Source organism: Xyrauchen texanus, chromosome 6 (assembly GCF_025860055.1).
Source record: "Xyrauchen texanus isolate HMW12.3.18 chromosome 6, RBS_HiC_50CHRs, whole genome shotgun sequence".
NCBI lineage: Eukaryota > Metazoa > Chordata > Actinopteri > Cypriniformes > Catostomidae > Xyrauchen > Xyrauchen texanus.
In genome coordinates this window covers 9789396-9811218 of record NC_068281.1, presented here as the reverse complement: position 1 = coordinate 9811218, position 21823 = coordinate 9789396, and the positions used below count along the sequence as shown (strand labels likewise).

Sequence of the window (21823 nt, the reverse complement as noted above, 5' to 3'; positions counted from 1 at the left end):
TGTTGAAAATATATATTTTTCAATGTTTCATCATTGATAGGACCAAAAACAGTTAAAACAGGAGCACATAAAGTCTATCCCTAACATCCTCTTTTTCACTCCCATCAAAAATATAAAGATGCTCTGCTCTGAATAAGGTCCATTTAGGTCACTACAAAATTGTCCCACAGTTGTATTTCGTCTAGAAGAAATCAAAAGTACCAAAATACAGGCTTTTTATTTTTTTTATTTAAAAAAAAAAAAGAAAAGGAGAAAGACATCACGTTTCAGAATAATGATTTAATCACACATTTCATGCAGTCCATCCATACAAAGTGTCATCAATAAATGTATTTCCCTCACTTATTTCCTTAAACCAGAATCTTCCAATAACACCTCTGATCTCCTGGAATGATCCAGTGCTTTTGTCCTTCGGTGGAACTCAGTCATGGAGTTACTATTACACAGTAATAAAAAAACATAGCTATTTATTTTAGGTTTTCATTGTATGCAAGGCATTCCCCAAGAACATCATTTATTATCCTTCATGCAGTAAAAAGGGAAAAATCTTGGGCTAATAACACAGAATATTTAAATGGTCCTTGTGACTTTGCTAAAAGGTATAAAACACCCAGAAAGCAGTACATTTGAAAATGATGCAGAAGGTTGACATGTCCTGTATTCCACAAATCAAACACTTTCTTTAGCAATATCAGGAGTAATAATGTCTTAAAAATAAATTATATAATATATATAAAATAGATTTATTTATTTATTTATCCACCCTTGCAAAAAAGAAAATTAAAAAAAGAAATTCTGGTTTGGTTGCCCTCAAATAGTCAAGATGCCCAAGATGCCCATCCACACACTTAAATTCAAGTTATAGATTTTTTCCAGCAATGCTGCCTCAAACATACTGACAAATGGAGTCATTAGGTATGAAGCCTAAGCTGGCTTATACCAAATATTCTGCTAAACTGATTGCTTGATCAGTAACAGAGGCAGAGCAGGTAGGTAGTGATGTCATATGATGACTTCTTCAATTGTCAACTAACCAAGCTTTTGACTTGTTCAGTAAACATGTCTATGGAGACCAAATATATATATAAAATGAGAGAAGGAACACCAAATACTACATCAGGAATCTGAAATATAAATATGAATGACTCCTCAAAAAAATTGTGTATGTACTTGAGAAAAGCAGAACAAGACCTTCAATCCTTCAATAGTAATTTTATTTTTTGTGAAGAAAAGGTAAATGGTCTGCACTTATATAGCACCTTTTTAAGCCTTAACGGTATTCAAAGCGCTTTACACTGCTTCTCATTTTTCAATGGATTCAAACCACCAACCCTGCGATTAGTGGCCGACTCTCTCTACCAACTGAGCCACAGCCGCCCCACCAAAGAAACCATTACCCTTTGCAACCATACATTTAGTTAAATACTGAAAGCATTAGCCTACTATGCAAGCTTTGGTAACTCATGTCTAGAATCTTCTTCACCTTTCCCTTTAGAGATCTATTAGTCATTTTACAAAGTAAAAACCAGGTTTCAAATCTGAATTTCATTCACAGTCATTTACGGATTAAATCCCTGATGTTTGAGCCTGTTCGAAGTGCTTCATATAGAAATATCTGAGCTGTAGTAATAAGAGGCAATGCAATTCATGAACACAGTCATGTTTTTTTTCTTTTTTCAATTTAAGCTTGTTGCAGTCAAGACACTGACCCCTATAAAGTTGAGCTAGGTGCAAGGTGCACGGATTTCAGGCAGTAGTTGTAACTGAGCTTGGTGAGTTTACAGGTTAGAGATGTGCAGAAGCAGTTTGTCCTCTTTTATTTGCTCCCAAGATAACTCTGAAGTGCATTGTTTTAATGAGGAGCAGATGCATAGAAGAACAGAAAAGTGACACCTTGTCATTGATTAGAGATGATTGCACAGGGTTCTCGGCTCTCAATTATTCACATTGCTAAAGTTTATTTCTTGATTTCCTCAAACTATAATTGGAGTGTGTGTGTGTAAGAGTGCAATATTCATAAAATAATTTGCTTTAGAAAGTAAATATTACAGATGGGGAGTGCAACTGTACAACCATGAATACTTAAATTCAGAAGTCCTCCCATGTGCGCCAGCAGGAGGGATTTATGCTAATGGAATGATGGGTTTCCATGAAGATTTCTTGCATTCTGCATCATTGGTAATGAGGGAAACTCATCTTCAGCTAAAAAAATAAAGACAAAAGAAAAAGGCAGTGAGAATGCTGAATCCAATTTAAAATGAGCTCATTAGCCCAAAGCAGTTTGTACATCAGAAACCCTCTGGCCATGAGGATGTCCAAAATGGGCTTTTCTTCAGGTTTTTTAAAGACGCAGTGTTTTCTCCCATCTTGAATTAACGTACCGGGGAACTACAATTAAGCCATTTTTGGGTTGTACTAAAGAGTGTGGTTTAGATTGAACACTGACTCTGTGATGCTTCAACATCGCTTGATTAGTTGAAAATCACAACAAAGCAACACTACCAATTGCCTAAGTTAGGTAAGGTGTGTTTGAGAACACTTTTTTTTTTTTGCAATTTTGTTTGGTCCAACAAGTGGAGCAGAATTCTTTTCACTTTTATTTCCAAGCCTTCTCTCAGTGGCAATATGCAGCTTTATTAATAAGAGGGAGTTTGTTTTTTAGTGAGTTAAAGATGGATTGAAGTGAACAGACAGTTGAGAGAGGGAAGTCTTCGCCCCATTATACACTACAGCAAAATACATTATTTGTTTTGGCTTGTTTTCCAATATAAATATCTAAAACTCCTTTAAAACAATGTACATTTTCTTTAGCAGCTAAACCGCAGAAGTAACAAGTGAAAATACACTTATATACAAAATACACTGACTGTATATTTAAGATACATCCTCTTAAAGCAAGTCTAAATATCTTACATGTTGCTTCTCAAGTAAATGTATTTTGTATTTTTAGATATTTTTAAATGGAAAACAAGAGAAAAAAAACTTGATAACAATAGGATATTTTGCAGTGAATTTATTTACTGAATCAATGTAAATAAAAAGTGAATTTTTCCCATTAATTCAGAGAGTGTCATGTAGAGGTGTTTTTAAAAGATGATTTTGTCCTCTTTATTGTTAGTAAGCACGTTTAATACAACCATTTAAGTCGGGCCACAAGCTGAATAATTGGTTAAGAGCTAATGATTAACCATTGTAATAATCACTGAATAGTCGAATAATCAGTCTAATAATTGTTAGATTAATAGATTATCAAAATAATCGTTAGTTGCAGCCCTAATTGGCAGGAGCACCAGTGCATATTTGATGTACCAGTACCGGGTGGAGAAAGAGAAGAGAGGAATTGCCAATTCTCTTGGACAGTCAGGTAAGCAAATAGGTAGATTTTTTTATATTGAAACCAATATAACCATATGATGCCTTTAAGCGATTAAAAACATAAACATAATATTCTGAAATAAATAACATATGATCTTGCATTTGTTTTCATATCTCATATCACTTCTCGTGTGTACTCTGTTGTGAAACGTAATTTGTAGTCCAGGCAAGATGTCAATAGTGAAATATTTTGTAATGTGTTCACTCTTGTCGCCGATTCTTTGTGCAATTTGAAAACTCTACGACTTCAATGACAAGACAGACAGTTGTGTAATATGAACGGTACAACAATACGACGTCTTTGAAAGTTGTGTAGCGTGTAGGAGGCATTACACTCACTCGAGCACTTTATTAGGTACACCTACTTATTCATGCGATTATCTAATCAGCCAATCGTGTAGCAGCAGTGCAAAGCATAAAATCATGCAGATATAGGTCAGGAGCTTCAGTTAATGTTCATATCAACCATCAGAATGGGGAAAATGTGATCTCAGTGATCCCATCCGTGGCAGGATGGTTGTGCCAGACGAGCTGGTTTGAGTATTTCTGTAACTGCTGATCTCTTGAGATTTGCACATATAACAGTCTCTAGAAAATGGTGCCAAGCTGCCAAAAACAAAAAGCATCCAGTGAGCAGCAATTTTGTGGATGGAAACACATACATTGATGAGAGAGGTTAGCGGATAATGGCCAGACTGGTTTAAGCTGTCAGAAATGCTATGGTAACGCAGCAATTGTAGTAAGCAGAATAGCATTTTCAGAATACACAACATGTCAAACATTGAGGCAGATGGGCTACAACAGAAGACCACGTCGGGCACTATATTAGGACCATAGTGTTCCTAATAAAGTGGTTGGTGATTGTATGTTTCTTATGTTTAGAGACACCAAAGAAACAAATAGGGTCTCTAGTTCAAGGATTTTTTTCATTGATGACCATACACCAGCAATGGGTTAGACAGTACGGTACATAAGGTGACAGCTATTAGGTGTGCTGCCATTTTTAGTCTTTGTCCATACATAAGCTACAGGTTCTTTCTCAGAAATGGCACAAACCTCTTCTCCAACTTGGCTCCGCCTCCTCTGAAGGGCATTGGTTGGATGTGCTGGAGGAGAATGCCACCTCCACCGCGTAGCACGTTAGGGTGAGTTGGAGAAGCTACAGAATGCTGTCCAGGCCTGATGGGTTTAGCTATAGCCAGAGAAAGAAGAAAAAGATAAGAATATTATGGTTGGTTAAAAAAACAAAAAAACAAAAACAAACAAACAGGATGTGGGTTCACTGTATATCAGGTAAGCTTGAGGGCATAACTCATTCTGACACAAAGTCCATTTCAGAGACTCCAAAAGATTACTCATTTGAGTATGAACATCTCATATCTAAACTTTTTATTTTCTCGCACAGGATAAAAGTAGATACTGCGGCTAAACCCGAACACATCAGACAATTTTTGTGCTGTTGCCTTTATAAAGGTTGTAAGTTCTGATGTTAGTGTGTAGTCACCTATCTGTGCGGAATGTCCTCTACGGGCCATGTTCTTGGCTCTCACAGCCTCTTTGATGCGGTCGACTTCTAGCTGGTAACGTTTGCGGTCGCGGGCCGTGTTCTCTTTGGCCTCTTTGAGTGCTGACTCCAGAGCTTTCACACGCTCCGCTGTCGCCCGAAGGCGCTTCTCCATTTTAGGAAGCTCACAGCGCAGGTCAGCGTTATCACGCACCAGCTAAAAAAGAAGGACAACAGTGAGTAATCAAGACAATAATAAGTTAGACACAAAGGAAATAGGAAAAAATCACAGAGAGAATTATTTTAATTTTGAACTGATGTACACAATGTGTGAATCATGTTTAGGGGACTTTTTTGGTTCATCTTACCTGTTTATGAACCTTGGTGAGTTGTTCTAGATTGTTCTCCAGAAAAGAGATCTTCTTCTTTTGAACAGCACTGCCACCTGTTTCATCAGAGTCCATCTCTGCACTCTACACACATACACACAAACTTCACACTTCCATTCTAATCAAACGTCAAGTCAACGTCTTAAAAAGTAGTACAAGATTCTTAATGTGGACTAGGTAAACATTGACCTAAATGGTAAGTTATAGAACATTTACTTCCAAAAGATAAATGATGCAGAGGAATGACATCGAGTTGAGGTTAACAAACAAAATGGAAGGTTTGAGACGGATCCCTTCCCACCTTTTTAACACGAGTTGCCAGATCCTGAACAAACAACTTTCTAAGGTTGTGCAGAGTCTGCAGCTCCTTGGCCTGAGATGGAGAAAAAGGAGGAGAGTATGTTATGTACCTGTTAAATAATCTAGTAAATACTTTCATCAATAGTCGACCCTCTAGTGCTAAGATAAGGAAATTAACTCACCACAGTCTCCTCTAAGCCTTTCAAATCCTGTCTTGCCTGTTCCCTGAGGTCCTGCATCATACTGAAACACACATTTTAACAATTAATTTGACACCACTATTGAGAGAAAGGCACATCAGGTATTAAATTTAAGATGATTTGCATGTCCTTACAAAAATTATAAAAAGTCGCAAATACAGTAAAAAATACAGAACATTTTATACTGAATTTATGGATATAAATAACAGGGTCTCCTTCCTATTACCCAAGATAAAGAACAATATATTGCTATTGATTGTTTGTATTTGAGTTTGCCATATCAGCTTTAAAGGCTTTTTCATGGCAAAAATTAGTAGTAATCAAGCAATCAATAAATATAACATATTTCATAAAAATGATAATACATGGAAGTTTAAATCAACCCTATACAATATGATAATTTTATAGAAGATTACCTGGCTAACGATCTTTCATTTCTTTCTTACTTTTTACATGCATGCACGCACACACACACAGTTAAAACTGTTCTTCACTAAAGCAAACCAACACAATTCATGCACATATTTAATTTAACACAATCTAGTCATCATCTTTTAATGTAAAACTGCAGGTGTATTTTTATGCTTCATACAAAAGTGCAGCTGGGCTTTTTAGATGTTCAACAGGGGAAATCAAACATGAGGTTTTGTAATGGGACCTGATTAATGGGGGAGGTGAACAGAAGAATAGTGTGCATGTGAATGAGACATACGTGAGCTCGTTTAGTTTGCGGCTCTTCTCCTGGTCAGTGGATTTGAGTTTCTCATGTTCCACCCTTAAACGCTCCTGCTCCAACATGATCTTCTGATTCAGACTAGAGTGACAGACAGGGAGAGATAATTAAGTCTGGACCTCAGCAAAGAGTCCCACTTTATCCTAATTGACCCTGATATATATTAAGAACTGCAAGTCTGAAGTTTCTCTTAGATGTGTTGTGTGTGTGTCGTACTCCTGTAGATCAGTGATGAGTTTCTCTTTGGTTTCCAGCTCATCTCTCAGGCTGCTGATCTGTTTCTGATGAGCTTCTCTGTGACTCTGGATTTGCTTCTCACACACACACATCACTACACACACACACACACACACACACACACACACGTTGGTCTACCTATCATTATGAGGACTTTCCATAGACATAATGACTTTTATACTGTACAAACTATAGATTCTATCCTCTAAACCTAACACAACCCCTAAACCTAACCCTCACAGAAAACCTTCTGCATTTTTACATTTTCAATAAAACATTGTTTAGTATGATTTTTAAGCGATTTGAATTATGGGGACACTAGAAATGTCCTCATAAATCACATTTATAGCATAATACCCTTGTAATTAGTAACTTACAAAATTGTCCTCGTAAATCACAAAAACACGCGCACACACACATATATATTAATTTATGTATTAATCTGAACAAGCACCCGTTTGTGCATATGTTTCTTACCTTGATCTCATTGGCACTCTGAATCTCACTCTCTTTCTCCATTGCATGAACTTTCTCTGCACACACAAGCACACGCGCACACACCGCACACACACACACACGCGCACACACACACACACCGCACACACACACACACGCACACACACACACACACTGCACACACACACACACACGCACACACACACACACACGCCAGCACACACACACGCTGCAGCACACACACGCCAGCACACACACCTGCACACACATGCCACACACACCTGCACACACGCCACGACACACACGCTAGCCTTACCTGCAGCACACACGCACACACACACGCACACACACACGCACACACACACGCACACACACACGCACACACACACGCACACACACACACCCCATTAGAGAGACAGAAATCTATTTTAATGAGCAGTGAGTGTGTAAATGCATTCATTGTGCGTACCCTCTGCATTGATTTTGACCAGCTCCTCACTGAGTGAGTCCACGTCCTCTTCCAGCTGTCTCTTCTTCTGCTCTACATTCTGCAGATACTCTGTCAGAGATTTAATTTTCGCTTCGTGCTGCAAAACAAACATCCATTTCACCTCTTCAGAATATTGAACTGTACTGGAATAACACTCCTTAGATTCAAAGACATTTTAAACAAAGTTTGTTCTGCTGGACTTTGGAACTAAAAACGGTTTTAAAGTTTAAAAAGTAATCCTGGAACTATTTTATACTCACCCCATATGTAAGAGGCAGTGAAATTGGTAAACGTGTTCTTAAAAGGGATAGCCTATCAAATTCCTTATGATTTTAATTTTTCCATGAAACACAAATTAGAGTTATTTAACAGAATTTCCAGGAAAGATTTAGAGTGAATAATGACTTCGATGTCCATCTATTTGGTCTTTTCACACAAAGCTATTGAATGGCTTAAGTGCACAAGTCCTTTTTAGAGTTTGACATCCCCGGTTACTATCCACTTTTTTTAATATGGAAAGCAGCAGCTTGGACATTCTGATAAATAACTGCTTTTGTGTTCCACTGGAAAAACATATGTGCAACATAAAGGTGAGTAGTAGAATCAGATAGAATTTTCATTTTGGGTGAACTATCCCTATAAAGTTACTGGATATGTATTTCTTTAATCCCATCATTATGGTTCAGTGCTTTACACTGTATGGTGGGAGTTTTATTTGATTTGAGAAAGGTTTGAGTTTTCAGAGGCAGTATGAGGGTCCTTTGTGTGTTACCAGTGAAACAGTACCTGAGAAATGCGTAACTGGCATGCAGCGAGCTCCTTATCATTTTCATCCATCTTCTTGTTGCTCTCGGACTGTGTGTTTTCAAGCTGCTTGCAGCGTTTAACCATCGTTTTCACTTCTGACTTCATCTTACTGATATAGAGTCTAGCCACAGTGAACTCTTCATCTATAATACCACTGCCCTCATGCTGCTGCGGAAAGAGAGATCTCAAATAACTTCTCAAAATTCTCCCAAGGCTGTTCAAAGTGTAGAGATTGGTCCAAAACTCAACTAATTAATGTTACAAAATTAAAGCTCTTAGGGCCTATTGTACACATAGTCATTTCGTGTTGGGTATGCACATTCCATTTACACTTGGCCACATACTGTAAAAGCATTTACACTTCATAGAGTCGCATCTTGTATATTTCTCTGTCTTCAAAAAATGGCTAAAAACACATCTTTTCCAAGAGCACTTAACCAGTCACTTAAAAAAAAAAAAATTCTTGTTGCACTTAAATCAGTTTTGAATGCTATTCTGATGCTAGTGAAACTTTGTAGTATGGCACTTTTCATACAAATGACTGCTTAAGATGATTCGCTTATGTTTTCCTCTTTTGTAAGTCACTTTGGTTGAAAGTGTCTGCCAAATGAATAAATGTAAATGTCTCAGAGTGCTATCTGTCTTATATGCATCTTGGAAGGCATTTACATTTGGTATTTTCATGATCCAATAGCTATCCAATCAGTAAAAAAGCATGAAGTGACGACGTGTAAATACTCCCATAAAGATGTAATCTATGCTAAAAATACTTTCTCCTATTCAAACCTGGAAAGACATTTATTAGAAATCTGTAGGGTTTATTACCCGGAAAAGTGTAAATATTGGCTCTGTGGTGCTATCAAAACATTGTTATGGTTTTTTGAGCATCCCGACTAGCCTGACAAAGCAACATTAGCTCAAACATTGGCCTGAGTTTGGGGCACAATTATCTACTTTATCGACAAATGGCAGATCGGGGAATGTTTGAAATTTGTAATTAATGTTGCAATTCTGTTTGCTAGTAATGCTTAGAAAAGCTTTATGTTATGTCATTCACCTTGATGTCATTGTTGCCCACTGCAATACCAATCTCCGTCAGGTCCTTGAGCAGTGATGACATCATATCAGTCACCCTTTTCTTCTGATGATTAGCCATTACCTTCAGTTTCTGCAGCTCTGAGTCTATAGATGCCAGGATACTCTGAGACCGACAGATAGTCAGAGAGGGTATAAATGTCACGTTTTTGCTCAGTGTAGGCAAAAGATTTAAATATAGTTCCTCTAGCACTCACAGATTTCTGGTTAAGTTCTTCGCTTAGGGCTTCAAAGTCCTTAGACTTGTCCTCCACCTCTTGACTCTTTTGATCGTAGTTGACAGCAAGTTCCTCCAGAGCCTGGAGCACCTCCTTCACTTCCTCTTTGGATGCCTCGTTTTCCATCTGCAGACGAGTCAGTTCTACCTGCAGGTTATCATGGTCTCGCCGTGATGAGGCCAGCAGCTACAATGTACCCCAAACAGATGTTAATAAGAGGTGTAAACAGGGCTACAAATGGGCATATCTTCGGTTCACATGCACACAAGTAGTCACAAACCTCCTCCTGGTCCAACATCTGCTGCTTCAGCTTCTCCACCAGCTGAGACTGCTGATTAATCTCTTCATCCTAGAGATGATACACAGACAGCATCTGCCATTAATGTCAAGTGTGATCCGTATAACATTGCCCTTCATAATAGTAACACAAACTGTAGCAAATGTATTTTTGGTGAAAATGTTGCAAATTCATAGAAATGTACTTTATTATTAGTTATAGCGATTTCAAGTTATAGCTTTAGACATATTTAAAGTGCTAAGGCTTCCATTTGTCACATAAAATAGTATTGCTTTTCGGTTTTGTAAAAACAAACACTGTTACCATGGTATTGAAGAGCCATCAATATGACTTAAGACCATATTATAAGAGTATAATATGGTCTCGCACCAAATACCAGTTAACTAGTGGTTATGCAAGAACTGTAGTACACTTTCATGAAGGAAGGCTGCATGGATGTACCTTGTCGTCCAGCTGCTTGTACATTTTGGCAAGTTCAACCTCACATTTTTCTTTTCCTGCACTAAGCATCCCTGGCATGGGCGTCAAACTTGGTGTGGATGCAAATTTATCGTTATTAATTGTGTTATCCATTGCCAACACTTCAGCATTCATCTTCTCCTTATCATACTGTTCCTCAGCAGGTACTCTCTCTCCTGCAGGACACACACAAAAAGGACCTTCAGGAAATGCAGGCATGTGTATTTTATTGTGTTACATTGTCTCCAAAAGTTTAAAACTACTTTGAAAAACTGGGATTTAAACATGAAAATAAACTAAGTTTATTTTTTAAGAAATGTTATTTGTGACATTGACCATGTTAACTCCTTTATCCAAAAGGCCAGATTATGTTGCCTCCATTGAAGCACACAAGATGCTCTTTGAAACATGCACAAATCATGCTGGGTAACATGGATCATCCGGTTTAGTGCAAACTTGTGGAGTCTGTCAGTTTGAGTGCATGCTGTCATCAAAACAAAAGCGTCTATGAAAGTCCTTTTAAATCAAACTGTTATGCTAATAATATAATTTGTAATGAAATATATATTTTTTTAATTAGACAAATGCAAAATAAAAGCATTTTTCACTAGTGGTGAAAGACTTTGGGCTCACTGTATGGTAAACAAGAAGTGTACAAAAAAAAGTGTTTGCAGTGAGAATGCAATGTGAACAAAATTGTATCACAAGTAAAATGTTAAAATTGTTAGTGTAAAACTAATAAATTGTAACTTTGTGTGTCTGACCATTTCTCCAGCGGTTGAGTTCATTCTCAAGCCATGTGATGGTGTTTCGGTGATTCTTGTTTCTCTCCTTCTCTCTCTCGTATTTCTTCTTCCATTGCTCTGCTGTCAGCTCAACATTCACACTCACTGTGTTCTTGATAGTCTTCGCCCTGTACACAAACGAATATAAATCACAGGTTGAGTTATAATATGGTTATTGTCTTGACTATTGTTTCTGACTGTATAAACAAACAAGTGAGATCTTTATTATGAATGCAGAGCAAACACTGAGACTGGGGTGAGCAAATGTGCATCCTCACCGCTGTCCGAACATGAGTGTGGATTTGGACTCAGACTCATTGTATGAGGAGGGAGAACAGCAGATGACAATGGTAGTCCTGCAGTTACCCCCCAGAGAATCCTGCAAGATCCTGGTCATCTTACTGTCTCTGTATGGAATGTACGTCTGAGAGAGAAACAATAAGATCAGTTATAAAGATGTAATTTAATTCTGCTAAAAAAAGCACTTTATTTCAGTTTAAGTAATTTGACTGTAACATAGGTAAGATGAACAGCTCTTCAATTTAGATACTTTAGCTTTTTTGTTACTAGCTTGTAATGTAATTAGCTTCTTAATCAAATGCATAGCTTTCTTACTTATTAGTAGCTTCGCAAGTTATTCAAAAAAGCTCCCCAACACGCCTTAACGGGCTCGAACTAGCAACTTTGAGATTGCAACACCTACATCCTAACCCCACATTAACTTTATTTTACATTACTTTATTTTGCAATACACATGCAGCATAATTGGTCATGCTAATAAAGAGCAGTAAAATGGAAATCCCAGTGAGAGTTGGATTAAGCTACAGTTTTCATGCACAAAACACACCATTTACTCAAGATTACAGATGCAATAGCCTCCAGGAGCTAAACATTAGAATAGATCAGTTTACTATGCTATTTGTAAAGACAGTGCGTGTGACTCACCGAGCCCTCGGCTAAGGCGGATATCACGTTGCCCAGTGATGATAGAGACTTGTTGATGTTTTTGGCTTCATCTAGTACTGCACCTTCAGCTCCAGTTTTACTGACCTGTGAAAGAGCACAACAGTTTATGGTTAATTTCACACGTTGTAACGTCATCAGCATGAGTTACTCCATGTCTTAACCAGACATGATGCGACACGCGATAAAATGTGTCTTTTCCATGATAATCATGCCAGGTAGCCCTGTCCCTTGTGAACACACACACCGATTCAGAGGAGGTGGTGACACACATCTCAACTTTTTTTTACGATTCCCTGTCATATGGAGCTCAGTGTGGATGGATAGATTGCATGTCACATCATGTCTGGTTATGACAGTGTTTAACCATGAGTTCTGGTGGGAACTGTTTATCACTGTAGCTAAAAAGTTAAATAGCTAGGTAAATAAGGTCAAAAGAAAAAAAAAACTCTAGACAAGAAGATGCCAGTCTGACTGTTTTATTCAGGTTGTCGCTTTAGATTTACCACCAACAATTTACATGAAGAGAAAGGCACTTGCATTTGTCTGCAGCATTGCAAGAGATTTTAACAATGTGAACTGCTCTTCGAATGACAATTTATTTGAAGACAAGCAACTATTAAAAATACGTTATACTATATGCGTGACCAGGAGCATGCAAAAATGCTAATTATACAGTATGTTCAAGTGGAATCCGGTTAGATTCACTGGTGTGTACCAGAGTTCAGACAACCGCTTTCAAACAACCAAATGAACCAAACTCTGATGTCAAACAACCCTAAAGCTCTAATGTGAAAGCATCCTAACATACACTCACCTTCTCGCTGCCTGCCAGATCGACCAGGTAGAGCTTCCCACTGAGCTTCTGTTCTGTCTGTGTGTTTTCCTGCTTTACATTGATCAGGAAGATACTGTGACTCCTTGAGCTGTGTTCATTCATATCTGAAACACACACACAGTACAAACACATTTACTACAAATTTATTATGAATCCTCCTAATGTTGTCTGTTTTGAAATATAATCAGCTCATGTGGCTAACCTCGAATGAGCAGATGTTTTGGTTTCCGAGGAATATCAGCTTTTGCTTTTGTTTTCTATTTACTTTGCATTCTAATAATCATAAATTAACACGTTTGAAGTAGTTAATGTTTGTATAAAGGGTGTATGCACATATTTGTGTCTGGGTATTCATACTTGTCACTGCTACATGTCTGTTGGATTTGCCCTCATCAATGGTGTCCATAACTTCCTCTGGACTGCAAACAAATCGCTCTGTGCAACCCTAAAGCCAAGAACAAACACACACATACAGTTATATAACAAAAAACTCTATCAGTGTAATCTTTCCATGATGGTTAGGCAGAAAGAGCAGATTTAAGAATCTCACCTTGACATAAGGAACCCTGTTTTTATCTTCATGTACAGATAAATTAGTCTTTGAAACTACAAGAGAGAGGAAGGGAGATTATTCCACAATGAAAGCAGCTCTAAAGCAGCTCCTGTTTAACATGCAGGGACAACTACACTCTCTGAGCACTTTATTAGGAACACCTGTACATCTACTTATTCATGCAATTATCTAATCAGCCAATCGTGTGGCAGTAGTGCAATGCATAAAATCATGCAGATAAAGGTCAGGAGCTTCAGTTAATGTTCACATCAACCATCAGAATGGGGGAAAATTTGTGATCTCCCTGATCTCAACCGTGGCATGATTGTCTGTGCCAGACAGGCTGGTTTGAGTATTTCTGTAACTGCTGGTCTCCTGGGATTTTCAAACACAACAGTCCCTAGAGTTTACTCAGAATGGTGGCAAAAACAACCAGTGAGCGGCAGTTCTGCCGATGGGAACACCTTTTGATGAGAGAGGTCAAGAGAGAATGGCTAGATTGGTTTGAGCTGACAGAAAGGCTACAGTAACTCGGACAACACCTCTGTACAATTGTGGTGAGCAGAATAGCATCACAGAATGCATATTCTGAATTCATATTCAGAAAGCTGTTTTTAAAGGTTTTATTATTATTTTTATTTGTTTGCAATTCCATTCGTGAATTACATAATTCAGCTTTAAATGTAAATTCTAGATCAATTTAGAATAACTTTTGTCTAAGTTTATATCTGAGAGATCAACAGCTGTAAAACTTCAAAGCCGAATGGCCAACAGACTCACCATCCAACAGGTCTCGAATCTTATCTAGATAAATCTCGAAATATGACACCTGCCAAGTAAAAAAACAAAACATTAAGAGAACAGATTCAACATAACGCAATGCGTAAATCTTTAAATGAAAGAGGAGAAACAGAAGGTAAAGGACTCACTTTAATGTGGAACTCCAGATTTTCATCCATAGAGTAAATGTAGTTAAAGATGTCCTGCACTATTCTGGGAATGATTCCCATTGCATCAGTGTCATGGAGATTTCCCTAGAGAACGGTCACAACAATTCACTAACTTATATCAGAATTATAAAAGATCAAAAACACAAGGTTCTCATTTTTCAGAACACCAATCGTCTAAAGTGAATGGATGAATCTCCATTTTTATCAGGCATACACTGGACATCTAAAATTCAATCAGTCTGAATGCTTTCATCATTAACAAAATGGAAGAGGTAGAGATCTAATTACTAACTGCTGTCAATCCAGGCATGGCCCACAGAGAGTATGGGTGGGTGATACAAGCAAAACTTCATATCACAATATTCTTGAAATTAGTGTTCGATAAAGATATATGAATGTTTAGTTATTAGCTTGAATTTATCTTGGAGCAAATGTAGACGTCATTGCAGATGTAATATGTTCATTTGGGAATGATGGCTGACATGGTTTAATCCATAACATACTGTTCTCCAGATGTATTTAAATCTTATTTAAAAAAGAAAGAAAATCACTGTGGGTCTCCTCTCTAGGTAACTTGTGTCACTATTACAAATGACCAAGCAACAATGTGATTTACAGTTTTTGTTTTATTATTTTGATAAAATCCCCCTTAAAAGTACTCAAAAACACCACTTCCATAGGCTCTCACTGGAAAATAGCAAACATGCATCAAAGTAATGGCGGCAGGGCAACGGTTGCCAAGACAGGATTGTTCAGAAGCGCTTTTAAGGCGGGGCTTAGCAAAGGGTCAATTGAAAGTGATTGGAAAAAAAATTTAAATAAAAAAGGAGCTTTCATTATTATTTTTGAAGTAATGTATCTAAAAATGCAAAACGAATGTAAAATGTATTTTTAAAAATTATATTTGATCAAAAATCTATTTTTCAATAGAAGCAAAAACTAAGAAAACGTTGAACATCCAAGCATTTGCTTTGATTCTGAAGCAACTCCCTAACACCATGTATTTGTTTTTGATTTAGCCTTTCATGGATACTGGAAACCTTTACTCTGACGATATACTAGATAGAAATGCATGGTTGACAAAGGTGTTATTTAATAATTTCCAAGGTTATTTACTCAGTGCAATTGCTTCTCTCTCTTTCTCTGTTTTTAGCAGAACAGGCGCCAGTATAAAAGCCTACCATGCATTCACCACGCCATGACATAAATGACAAACATTTCTACCGGTTGACACTTTTCTTCCGGTAAAATAATTTCTCCTGTATATCGCCCACCCGTAACAGACAGTATGAAAAAAGGAGTTTTACACAGATCTCTAAAGAAATATTTCCAAAACAATTTCTCTCTCACTTCCATTGTGTGTGTTTTGCCCGAGGATGTCTGACCATAGGCAAAAATGGTTCCATTATATCCTCCAAGCACATCTGTGAGAACAAAGTTATGATTAAACCTTACTGTAAATATAGGACAAATTATATTTAAATTTAGCATAGGGCTATTCTGCGGTTTAATTGAACTCAAATGTTTAGTATGTGACCTCTGGTTTACCTTTGACGATTTCTTGAGCACAGGCATTGTACACTTGCTCCTGAGTTGTGTTTGACTGGAAAACTCTGTCAAACATATATGGCTTACCCTATGGAAAGAGGAAGAAAATTAACAAATGCCTAAGCATTTGGGCTATGTACCATTAGAAATATTTTTTGTCTTGTTTTGCATAAAACATGCAACCGTTTCTTTTCTTTTTGGGACACGTCTGACTTTACAAAACACAACAGCATTGTCCAATCAGCTGTTTTTATCTTTAAAGGACACTCAGCTGGCATTGAGTGAAAGAATGAACAAAAATATGACCCATAAAAATATGACCAGCACAATCAGGTGAGCGAATGCCCACCACTTGAGTCCATTATATGCAATACTTCATCAAAGGTCTCAAACTGGAATGTAGTAGGTCCATAGTATGATTACTGTTTCTATATGATTACAGAATGCTAAAACCAGTCATTTACTGGTTTCAAGTTCTGTGTCATAACCTGGTGTTTCCCCAATAAAGTCTTCAAACTGGATTTATGCGTTTCAGGCTCCTCTGTACACTTACATTTCTCTGGTTGAATTTCCATAGAAACAAGCCAAGAAACTGTGATCAAATACAACCTCATTTTAACCAGGCAAGTGATCAAGTAGGCTAATCCTAACAAAGTAAATGGCAAATGCCAGTCAAACTAGAACTTTGACCCATATGTTTTTAATGTTCCATCTTAATGTTCAAGATGTATTGGTGAAGTATTTCATAGGGAAAATAATTAAACATGAAACATACTTTAGAAACGTTCTGCCATGTGGTTTAGCATCAGAGAGAGAGAGATGCAAAATCCTAAAATAGTTTTTATAATAATAATATAAAAATATTTTGCTGTAATCCTCATTTGTAAATAACTTTGGATAAAAAAAAGCTTCTGCTAAATAAAAACAAAAGTAAGAGTTAATATAGAAATAGCAATAACACATGAAGATGAGATCACACAGCTGGTGATGCTCATTGACATCATCAATGTAACGAAACAGACTTGCCTTGCTGGTCAATTTGTCAAAAAATGTCATTTTCTCATTGTATTGCATTCTTGACTCACAGAGTATTCATTACAGCCAACAACCATAAACAACACCTTGGCCTCATTTAGCAAAGCTCACAACAGTTCTGTCCATCTATCAGCTTTAACTCTCAAAAACACACAACCAGCACAATAAACAACGAAGGCTGGCTCACATGCCAGCAAGCATTGACCTGAACTCTAAACTGATAAATCATGAATCAGAAAGATTCCGTTCTGGGCTGTAACACAATAAATGTTCATAAGACACTCTGCTAGTACGGGCCCTGTGCTCACATCTGATTGGTGCAACACCTGGTTACCATGGGAGACACACTGAGGGATTATTTACAAGACTCAGGGGCAAAAGGAATTTTAAAAACGGTGTTCAACAACACATATAGGGTGAACGCCCTTTAACAAAACACAGAAACCATCTAACATGGGGTGATGGTAGCCTAACAGTTAAGGATCAGGACTGACAACACAAAGACTGCAGGTTCAGCATCTGCTAAAGTGCAACGTGTACCAGTTGCAGAGAAAGGCTACTAAATCTCTGGCTCCAAAAAAATACTATATCTGTTCTATGGAAATTGGGCTATAGGTGAGACACTTTTAAGGCTCATCACATAACATTGTCTCAGAGACTTCAGTAAAACACAGACAAGCATGACAAACAGGTCTTGTTTGGCTCTGTACCAATATACCAGTAATGGAACAAACTGCTCCAAGTACCACACCCTGACCAGTGTCCACAATACAAATGGCCACTATGACTCACAATATATATCAAATCTTGTTCAATTATCACTTCAACAAGGTCTCTAACATCCACCAGCTCTGTGATGTCGTCATGGAGGAGTGAAGAGGACTCCAGTGGCAACCTGTGAAGCTCTGGTGAACTCCATGCCCAAGAGGGTTAAAGCAGTGCTGGAAAATAATGGTGGCCACACAAAAAAATCTCATTTAACTTATATATGGACACAAATTCCCCGGGCTGCACAGGGTGGAGCGTTCTCATTATCTCACCTTCCTCTGGTACTCACACCGTCTTTTCACTTAAATTACAGTGGATATGCCTGAAGGAGCCTCCATTTCCAGGCTATTCTCTCACCTTATCTTTATACAAACACAATAGAGTAAAATAAATGAAAAAATGAAATTAAACAGGAAATGCAAGACAATAAAACTGCCCTATGACCCCATTGTTGTTTACATAAAAGGGATGGTCCCTGAAATTACTTGTAAAGACTCTGCCACATGGCATGTTTGCTTTCACACAGCATTTGTTAATAACTGGACATGCAGACAAAATACAACAAAGACTCACATACACCTTCAATAGTAGAATAAAACAGCGCTACATGGGTCAATTATCAACACGACTCATGGATAAAGCAGCACGAGGGCAGAGCAGGTGCGGTGATTCGCGGACTGCCCTTATCTGCACAGATTATTTTAAATGGAGTGGTGATGGTGTAGTGGTCTAATGCACATAACTGGTAAACTGGTAATCAGAAAGTTGCTGGTTCAATCCCCACAGCCACCACCATTGTGTCCTTGAGCAAGGCACTTAACTCCAGGTTGCTCCGGGGGGATTGTCCCTGTAATAAAGTGCACTGTAATTCGCTTTGGATAAAAGCGTCTGCCAAATGCATAAATGTAAATGCGCTTGTGAACCATTGAGATTCGCAGCAGGGATTGCGAAACACATTTGAATGCGGTACAGAATTGTCTGTTGCAAAACTCTTATGTCTCAGTAATGAAACTAGTTTAAAACAAACAGCCCCCACATTCTCAACGGCAATGACAAAGAAAACAGATGAAAACATAAATTAGAAAGCTTTTCAATTCTCAGATCACAACACACACAAAACTTTACCATGGATTTACTGCAGTAACACTAACTGAACTGTATTGACTATGGCAGTTGTGGCAGAAAAACTTTCTAAATGCAATTAGGCTGCTGTTTTTACATTACAAAAATTGTATAGTTCTTTATATAGAACTATGGTGCATTTTCATAAATCTGTACTCTAGTGCTCTCTGATTGTAAATGTAAGTTGTTTTGTTTGCCTTCAGAAATTTCAAGACATGAATGTAGTTTAATCAGTATGTTATTGTTGTTAATATCATAATTTTCATCTACATCACAAACTCAAAGTCAAATGTCAAATGTGCATTTCAACGCACATAACATGTACAGTTACTGGTAATTGCATGGGTGCTCCTGAAGCAGATGCTGGTGCAACATTTACAATGTGCCCTTTGAGGGCAAAAATAAACCCTGATGTGGCCCAGGCTGAAATTGAGTTTGACACCTGTTTTAAGCTATTTTTCGACCAACATGCATTAATACGTGTCCGGCGTTGCCGCATGCACAACAGCACCACTGCTGGAAAAACACTTTCATAGGGGAAACACTGGACACTATGCACACAGTTAGATCCTATTGACACACCAAGACTGGATGGCCAAGTGAATATAATAATCACTTAAAAATTACTAAATCTGTGTACTGGAGAGAGACATGTCTCTATGTCTAAGGTTGCGTGCCTGCACCACATATCATGTTTTTCACATCCCATACACAGGCTACATTCAGCTCGTTGGCATCTCTAGAGTGTTGCAACATCCAGGTCTTTTGTAGACAAAGTTCACAATAAAATTAAGCCAGACATCTTTAGGAAAAGAGAATGAATTAAAGAGATTATAAGATAAATTAGACTTTATTTGCATTTCACTCAATAAGCAGCCTCATATCCAATTCCACTGATGATGTTAAATTGTGATCATCTCGCAGTATTTACAAAAACATTTTCCTGCTCATTCAACTTAACTCAACACCCACCCCTACATTCAAAGTTTTAAATAATAATAATAATAATAACAATAATAACAGAAACCTAAAATCCACAACCACTCCATATTATAGACTTAATAAGGAAATAAATAAGTGTTTGGGGTTCTTTAAAGTGTAAAACTGATTCCGCGTTGACTCTGCAGCTTTGGCTAACACGGTTAGCATGAAGCTGTTGAGGAAACGGCACAGAATTAAACGGAATAAACATAAATATCCGAATTAAACCGTCGGTTTTGAGTGTTAGTGAACCGGATGCAGTGGCTGGTGTCGGTGTCAGATGTTCATATTAACGGGTCGTGATGAATTCTGCTTCTGCTGGTCTGTGGGTCATTAGCATTAGACATGTCGCGAGATCGACTGAGAAATACACGTCAAAACTATCCACGACACAAAACGACACTCACCCCGACCACGACGTTGTCAAGGCCCTGAAATTTGGCGACGTATTTGTCCCCTCTCGTCACCTCCGAGCTGTTCAAGGGCCTGAAGCGGCACATTACTTTAATGGTGCACTCCGCCGGGTCCGCCATCATCCCCCGGTTACCGAATCAAGAGAGCACCGGCGAGAACACACACAAACAAACAGAGACGGATGCAGACACGGATGAAGGGGTGGGGGGTGAACACACAGCCACGGTTCACATTCCCGTGCGATGGGTAGTTGATTCGCGTCCCGCGTGACTATACGGAAAGAGCCGCATACAGTGACTGCTAGTTGATCGACACCTGGCGCCCCGTTATGTGACGTCACCGAAAACGAGAACACCTGCCTGGGTCTGTAGCTATTCATCTAGCTACAACCAGGGATAAATAAGGTTATAACTTGTTTAGGTAACACATTATTATAATAATTGTCCCTCATAAATACGTAATTATGCAGGAATGAATGCAGGACAAATGAGAAACAAACTACACTGTAAAGAAATATCTGTGTATTAACAGTTGTATGACAGTATATTTTATCAGAAATTGTCCATAGCACGTGATTCATAGGTGTTTTTCCGTTTATTTACATTTTCGTGGTGCATTATGGGACCTTTATCTCTGCTCCGACCACTTTTGGTGGCCATTATCGCAGTACAACCACTGATCTAGATCAGTGAGTAGCCTACATCAATTAACAGAAAATTTCTGTTTTTTAATTACGGTACAAAGTCCGGGTAATGAGCTACCAGTACTTTTTCTGTTATTTTACAGATTTATTTCTTAGAGCATATGGCTAATTTAAAATAACAACTAAATATTTACTAATCAAAACATTAACATGTGTCTAAAATGTTTTTATTGTGAACATGATCATGAAATGCACCTTCAGAGAAACATGCGCCACACCCACAACCAAAAAGGCTCTCCCTCCTCTAGACTTCAGCCTCGAGCATGGGACATTGAGGAGATATTGACTCAGACTTCTAGGTGGATTGTAAGGATGTAGTAACAAGGAACTGGGAGCTTGGTTGTGTAATGATTTAAAAACAAACAATACCATTTTAAAATCAATTCTAGCTTGAACCGGCAACCAGTGAAGTGATTTTAAAATGGGGGTAGCATGATCATACTTCCGACCGCCTTTTAGAAATTTTGCTGCTGCATTTTGACCTAATTGGAGACGAGCAATAAGAGATTTGGAAATTCCACAATAAAGAGAATTACAGTATAGTCCAGACGAGAAGTGATGAAAGCATGAACTGCTATCTCTAATGTATTCTCAGACAAAAA

General features: G+C 37.9%; 1 protein-coding gene across 1 annotated transcript; it reads right to left on the bottom strand.

Moving 5' to 3' along the window:
• Nucleotides 1–214: 214 nt before the first annotated feature.
• Nucleotides 215–20832, bottom strand: LOC127644726 (kinesin-1 heavy chain-like). Its single transcript, XM_052128060.1, has 26 exons — nt 20512–20832; nt 16199–16286; nt 16001–16074; nt 14630–14734; nt 14481–14529; nt 13698–13753; nt 13505–13592; nt 13127–13251; nt 12292–12396; nt 11625–11770; nt 11326–11474; nt 10544–10737; nt 10085–10153; nt 9784–9990; nt 9549–9692; nt 8471–8659; nt 7664–7781; nt 7216–7271; nt 6718–6815; nt 6481–6582; nt 5751–5811; nt 5570–5641; nt 5248–5352; nt 4880–5096; nt 4432–4567; nt 215–2202 (listed from the first exon to the last, which is right to left on the bottom strand). Exons 1-26 carry the CDS (start codon nt 20638–20640, stop codon nt 2199–2201), a joined length of 2886 nt encoding a protein of 961 aa, XP_051984020.1. The 5' UTR covers nt 20641–20832; the 3' UTR covers nt 215–2198.
• Nucleotides 20833–21823: the final 991 nt, after the last annotated feature.

Excerpts from the sequence above, each read along its gene's own strand:
- LOC127644726 (XM_052128060.1), bottom strand. The coding sequence starts at position 20,640 with ATGATGGCGGACCCGGCGGAGTGCACCATTAAAGTAATGTGCCGCTTC. Across the intron at positions 10,154-10,543 it reads ACAAGCAGCTGGACGACAAG|GATGAAGAGATTAATCAGCA; the intron begins GTACATCCATGC and ends TATCATCTCTAG. Across the intron at positions 8,660-9,548 it reads TGGGCAACAATGACATCAAG|CAGCATGAGGGCAGTGGTAT; the intron begins GTGAATGACATA and ends CTCTTTCCGCAG.